Source organism: Egretta garzetta, unplaced genomic scaffold (assembly GCF_000687185.1).
Source record: "Egretta garzetta isolate BGI_Z169 unplaced genomic scaffold, ASM68718v1 scaffold285, whole genome shotgun sequence".
Classification (NCBI taxonomy): domain Eukaryota; kingdom Metazoa; phylum Chordata; class Aves; order Pelecaniformes; family Ardeidae; genus Egretta; species Egretta garzetta.
Genome location: NW_009259715.1, coordinates 372,690 through 380,189, shown reverse-complemented (window position 1 = coordinate 380,189; position 7,500 = coordinate 372,690). Strand labels below are relative to the sequence as shown.

At 35.6% G+C, this 7,500-nt stretch overlaps 1 protein-coding gene across 1 annotated transcript in view; it reads right to left on the bottom strand.

The window, feature by feature from the left end:
• Positions 1-7,500, bottom strand: part of DPH6 (diphthamine biosynthesis 6) — a 215,163-nt gene that overhangs the window by 115,706 nt on the left and 91,957 nt on the right. The window contains exon 11 of the mRNA XM_009639058.2: positions 6,628-6,802. Within this exon, the coding sequence (XP_009637353.1) occupies positions 6,628-6,802 (175 nt within the window). The remainder of the gene's footprint in view (positions 1-6,627; positions 6,803-7,500) is intronic.

Sequence of the window (7,500 nt, the reverse complement as noted above, 5' to 3'; positions counted from 1 at the left end):
AAACTGAAGATGAAGATTTCATCCTCTGAGACACTTCTAATCTGGGAATTTTTCCACTTCCAGACATACCAACATTTTTCCAGTGGACTTATTTTAAATCAACTCATTATGACTCATTTTTAAGTGTTTGTATAAGACATATAAAATTTTCAGCAGAAAACTCTTTCCAGATATATATGCTAAAATATTCCTGCCAGCATCTAAATTTTGTATCACAGGCCATCCTCATGCATTTTCTCCAGAACACAGCCCTAATGATGCTGAAGTGACAATGAAAAGCCCTAAAGCATTCTATGTGGAACATCACTTACTATGAACTTTTGTAATAATTCAGTAATTTTCCTTAATATTAATATATCTTAGAGCAGACTAAGAGGGCAGCCTTGGTTTTCTTCCCAGCAAGTGTGTGGGAGGGGGGATATCACACTTTGTCCCTCATGCCAACTGCTACCTCACATTCTTAGTTATCTCTTCGTATTTCTGCTTCTAGAAAGCAAGAAGCTTGGATCCAAAACCCCCAAAAGTAATTCCAAATTTCCCTTTAAACAGCCATTTCAAGTACTCTTAACTGTGCCATAGTCTTACCAGTGATGACTGATCCCATTCTCAACATCAGTATCAATAACCAACTTCTACTTTTGCATGCCTTGAGGCCCGAACCACAGTTACTAACAGAAGCAAGGATTTACTTAAAAGACGACAGCAGTTCTAATTCTCCCTAATGTTTCTTTTTAAGATGTCTCATCATTAAAGTGGAACTGCCTAGCTGAGGGCACCCTCCAAGAGGTAATACAGTTATCTCCTGCTATTTGGTGGATACTTTGTGATACTGGGTGTGACTGTATGCCACGTCCCTCAGTGGTGGCAGACAGCTGTGATTCACATTTTGGTCAAAGGTACTAATTAAATACAATGTTTTACAGTCACGTTGGTTAATCTTCTGCCAAGAAACATATGACACATAACAGAAATGAACAGCAAAGATGTAGAGTTCAGTTTTGTCCCATTCCTTCCTGACTCTTCTCCCTGGTAACAGATGATAGGACGAGGGGGAATGGTTTGAAGCTGCGCCACAGCAGGTTTAGGCTAGACATTAGGAAAAACTTCTTCACTGAAAGGGTTGTCAGGCTCTGGAATGGGCTGCCCAGGGAGGTGGTAGAGTCCTCCTCCCTGGAGGTATTTAAAAGAAGGATAGACGAGGTGCTTAGGGACATGGTTTAGTGGTGGGATGGCAGGGTTAGGTTAAAGGTTGGACTCGATGATCTCAAAGGTCTTTTCCAACCAAAGTGATTCTATGATTCTATGACTTGTGTACTTACAGTCTCCATACAATTTAGAACAGTCTCCAGGTTGCCCTAATGTTATACATATCTTTTCTGACAATGGCCAGGGAAGCAACAACAATAACTTTTATATTGGTGACAAGTTACATAGGAGCAGACATGCCAGTGCCACTGGAGTACAGCTTGCTTTCTTTCATCTACTAAAATTACAATGTCCTAAGTGCTATGTAAGAGCATTGTCCAAATTGCTGATTAAGACATTGACAGTATCATCCCAAGTTATCAATCTCAGAGGAACACTATTTAGACTTTGAACTGTTGACTACCACTTCCCCCCCACTGGAAGCTTCAGGTATTCTATCCCCATATTATTATATATGGTATAATATAATATACTGTTGTTGAATCACAAAAGGAAAAGACGGGAAGGAAGCAAATAAACTTATCAGCTGTATGCATGCGAAAAAGCCATATTTTAAAGGATTAACTGCATTTTTAAGAATCACACCCTGGTTTTTTTTTTTTCAATCCCCGAGTCACTAATAGAAATTTTCTGGCACCTTTCTGTCTTCATTCCTCTTCAGCTGATCTTCTTACAAGGATAACCCATGCATCCCTAAATTCCTTAAAATATGCATTTTGTTTAACAACAGCTAAGCATGCTTTTGAAAAACTGCAGCCAGTCACCTTCCTGGTGTACATACCGGACAAGGCTATTTCTAACACCACCTTCTCCTTTTAAAGCCATCTGCTACAAATTTTGAACTGTTTTCAGTTTCACTGCAAGAGAAGGAACTAAGGAACTAAGTCTTCTTAGCAAGGAGACATTAGAACCACTGCAAGTACCACTGCCTTAAATCAGATGCAAGACCCTTTATTCCAATTATTGTTCCACAGTACTTAACTGCTATTATATCATGCCTTGATGATCAGAATAATGAAAGGAAAAATAATTTATTGTAGGGTGAGTAAACAGAAAAAAAAAACAAAAACAAACCCAACTTTGACCAAGTTATAGGTATTTGGACATTGCAAGTGCTGAGGACAAAACTGAGAAAAAGATGCCTGAAGAATGGCTGAAACTGGGATTTGGCATCTGTCAGAGGGAAAGAACTGAGGTCACAAGGAAAGATGCATACACGTCGGTATGTGTATAAAACACATTAAGTCACCATCAAAAATTACTGTAGAATATGAGAGTACAATAAATTCTACTGTGGCAGTTTATTTGTCCGTTTCCAGATAGAAAAACATTAAGAAACTTTGCCAAAGCAAACAAACCATAAGTGCAAATAGACTTTTAAATTACATTAACACACTAGAAGAACATCTGGTACAAACACTGTCAACTTCCAATCATTCTTAGATAAGTATTTGTAGTTAGTATTTCAGCTGCACTGGGCTTTGGTTTTTTAATTATTGTTTTTTTAATGAACTATGCTCACAGTCCATAAATGCTCAAACAATGTTCTCACAAAATAAATAATCACAAGCTCTCAGTATAAATGCCTCCCCCCAAACACTGCTTTGCAGTGCATCTTCACATTTAACTCCCTGATGTACAACTGTGCTGTTAGCTTTTGTGAAGTCGGTAAGTAAGCTGTTCCTATACAAGCTACCAAATACTGCTTAGTCTTGACACACAGAATGAAAACAAAAATAAAATAATAATCTGATAACAGTGAGAAGTAAAAACATGAAGTACCTTTAGTAAAAATACCAAGCTACTACCAATGATCAGCACAAATTGGGCTGGTGCCCACTGCAAAACAAAGATGTGGAGGAAGGCAAGCCATGTATCATCACATATTCCCAGACTGAATAGCCTAGATAGTCTGCGGTATGATTATTAGAAGGACATAATCAGAACATTTGTTATACATTACTGAGACCAAGCAGTAACTCTGACGCAGTTTACATTCCAGTTGCTGACATAGACATTAAGATTGGCAGAGGTTTCTGCACCAATTAAATGGGTGGACCAAGAAAAATATATTAAATGATCTCAGATTTTTCCTGATTATAAGCAAGTCAGTCATATTGTACCTTACAGTTTTATGTCTACTTACAAGTAGAAACACTGAAGTTGTTTTTAAAGAATGTTAATCCCAAGAGAGGAAGAATGTTTGATTTTCCTATAAATATTTGAAAATCCTAATTTCATTCTGCCCTTGTCCTTTGGTGTCTATCAGACTGAGGTCAGGACATTCTTATGGTAAATTTCAAATTTTTACTTTTTGTCCTCATAGCACTGTTGGCAGGATCCTGCAAGGTCCCTGCAGAATTAAAGTGATGCTCTGCTAAGTGATCTGTTGAGCCTGGAAGTGTGAATTCCGTAGTTTGCATGAACTATCTACACCTTTTCGCTGTCAGCTCTGCTCTTACATGCCACTGCACATCAATCCCAACTTGCAATACCCCAAATATTACAGTCCTTGGCCTATTCTGAACTGAGCAAAAACACTGCGCTAAAATACATGATGATTCCCCAGTATCCAAAAAACTGCATATTGGACTGAAAAGACAACAATTTAATTGTCCAATTGTTGTCGAGCAAATGATAAGCAAAAATCTACAGATACATAATGTAAGGGTAATAGTAATAACCATTTATGGTTTTAAGATCATTAAGCTTCTATTCCTTAAACATACAAAACTGATCAACATTTCATCATCATAAAATTGTTATAATTTCAAATAATTTTTGCTGACTATAAAGATTAAAACCCCACCTTTGTCCCTTCCTTATTTTTTTCTGGAAAATATATTCTATTCCTAAAACTACTGAAGTGCTTTACTTCTGCTGGTGACCTTAAAAGCTTAATACCTGCCCATACATAGTCCGACAATGTTGTGAAAACCCACCTAAAGAAGATAATTAATTTTGAAAAATTCACATTTAAGAAGATACAAGATCCATATCTTCCATTTATAAGTTTTCAAATGCAAATACATTGTTTATGTACTTATGCATTCCTCTATGATGTATTCTTATGAAAAGGTTTTATATGCTATTTTACAAAGAAAAAAATTATTTAAATATAAACCACATTTAATGAATTAAAAAAAAAATAAAAAATCTTATGATGTTTACTAGATCATGCTCTGCAGAATAGAAAATGTTACCAAAAAGTCAAAGATTTTTAGCAAGATAAAACCAGTATAATGTTAAATATTGGTACTCAGATGAAACACATTGATGGTAGTAGTAAGTCAAAATCTGGCAAATAATGCTGTTATGTATATTACCAATTCTCCATACAGGTGTTTTTTGACTGGAGACAGAATTTAGCTATAAAGGATGACAAGCGAGTGATCCTGTAGCAGAGGTGCAGCTTTTCATTACTGTTTCTTTACTCCTGTGGTCACTGGATTTTAAAAGTAAAAATACTTATTTTCTACCTTAAGGGAAAATAATGTTGCTTGACTAAAATGTTCCCTGGGACAAGATCCATATCTTCCATTTATAAGTTTTCAAATGCAAATACATTGTTTATGTACTTATGCATTCCTCTATGATGTATTCTTATGAAAAGGTTTTATATGCTATTTTACAAAGAAAAAAATTATTTAAATATAAACCACATTTAATGAATTAAAAAAAAAATAAAAAATCTTATGATGTTTACTAGATCATGCTCTGCAGAATAGAAAATGTTACCAAAAAGTCAAAGATTTTTAGCAAGATAAAACCAGTATAATGTTAAATATTGGTACTCAGATGAAACACATTGATGGTAGTAGTAAGTCAAAATCTGGCAAATAATGCTGTTATGTATATTACCAATTCTCCATACAGGTGTTTTTTGACTGGAGACAGAATTTAGCTATAAAGGATGACAAGCGAGTGATCCTGTAGCAGAGGTGCAGCTTTTCATTACTGTTTCTTTACTCCTGTGGTCACTGGATTTTAAAAGTAAAAATACTTATTTTCTACCTTAAGGGAAAATAATGTTGCTTGACTAAAATGTTCCCTGGGAGAAAAAAAAACAACCAGAAAAAAAAAAAAAAGCAAAAAACAGTGGAAAGTTTTCCTTAAAGTTTAAATTGCTGACCAGTGTTACTGGTTACACTATATTTGAAGAGAAATGAGCCTTTCCTTGGCCATACTGACTGTGCCATACCACCAGGAGACCCACGAGACTGGCAATGCCTGCTTATTGTCAGTTGCAGCATGGGGCTGTTCATTGGGTGACTAAAGCAATTTTCAGTTCACATCCTTCTCTGAATTTACTCTATGCCAGCTCCAGGGCAGTAATACAGATTAGTTGCAATGATATATCAGAGAAGTTTCTCCAAATACAGAGGTGCAAAGCTTATTAAATTTTACCTTTGCAGGACTATGCATGATGTGACAAAATTATGACTGTCAAGGTGCAAGACTGAATGGAAGAAAGTTTAATACAGCAACTTTCTGCTTTCTCAAGAAAAATTGATATATATACATGATGATTAAAAACCCACCCTGCTATAACGACAAGATTAATACAGGAGTTATCTACCAACATTTCCTCCTGCAAGTGAAACAAATTCCACACGAGTTTCTGAAGCAAAATACTATTCCTGAAATTTTCTGTAAAATGGTACAGAGACAAAATAAAGTACAATTCCATGGCCATTATACTAGGTGTGTTTGAAGGAATATTGGTAAGAAAGGGATATATACATTTTTTGCAACAGAAAAGGTGAGACTCTTCATCAATGGTCAGAACAGTACTAGCTGGGCAAGAGGTACGATAGTAGGAAAAAAGCTTTTTATGCAAATTTTTGGTCAACTTTTCATGATACTTTACTGCCTTCTTTTCATACTTTTAAATAGTATGTAATGTTCTGCCCAGTTTGTTATTAATTTGAAAAAAAGAACACTTCTTCATCCTTGCTATACTTTTAAATGGTTAGGGAGTACCAAGAGCCTCAAGAGGGATTTCATTAAATAAGCATTTTAGGATTGACTTACCTATTAAAAAGTTTGAACTTGGTCGCTTTAAACAAAAAAAAATTTCAAATATCCTTGGATGTTCCTAAATGGTGTTTATATTCTCAGATTATAAAAGTGTATGTGCAACACAATTATTTGGTCTAATTATAATATACAACAAAAGTAGGTTGTTCTTGCAATTCTCTGCAAAGAATAATTTAACCTGTCATGATCACAAAATGAAAGGTTGATGTGGATTAAGTTTTTGTTTTGTTCATAAATTCTAAAAATATAAATTCAAAATGCCCTTTTTTTTTTTAAAACACATTTTCTTTTGCACATTCAGATGTGAGAGAAGGAGACTTTACAACTGTACTGATTTCAGTCAACTGATGTAGTTCACATGAAGTATTAAAGATTCCTTACCTTGATGGACTGACTGTAAGGTCCTATGCTAGCAGGTGCCCAGTGGGAAATGCTCTGTACATGCATGACCAGTTTTTCATCACATAACACATCATCTGTTGCAATGTCATACTTATGTGCAAGGCAGTCAATGCAAAACAGTACTCCATCAGGTAACAGGGTTTCCACACATACTCTGAAAACACAAGACAATTATTTTTTTCAAACAAAGTTTACTTGCACCAACTTTCAGCACTTATTTTCCATGGATTTTTTGTTTGGATACTGTGTTATGAAATTTTGTCAGGAACATACCCCAAAAGCTATGGTATCACCATAACCTGCTCGCATTTACACTGCTATCTCCTCTTCAAATAATGATCAACTTCAGACTTCCAGCAAGATAATTTCCATTACCAGGGAGAAACTAGCACCATTGGTTATTTTTTATGACGTGTATTACTTTATTAAGAATACATGAGTTCTTTTATTAAAAAACCCTTGATCACACAATCCTGGAAATGCCAGATGAGTTACGCTAAGCAGCCTTCAGACTTAGAATATCGTCATATTCTTATCTCCATGTATTTTTCACTGAATCTCCTTCCAGTGGTTGGACCAGAGGTTCAGGTTTCTAAAAAGCAGCAGCTTATTGTTCCTTTACACCCCTTCTCACATGTTATCATGCAGTACTGAGCATACTTTTCTGTTATACTCCAAGTTGCATGACAGATGCACACTTATGACAGAACTGAAAACCTATTTAAGCATTCATTTAAATAAAAAAGTTCACTTTTGTTTGCTCCAAAGATGACTGAGTGCCTGGTCAGAGACACAGACGGTCTGTTGCATGTGGCCAGTGGAAAAAAAAAAAAGGGGGGGGGGGGGGGGGAA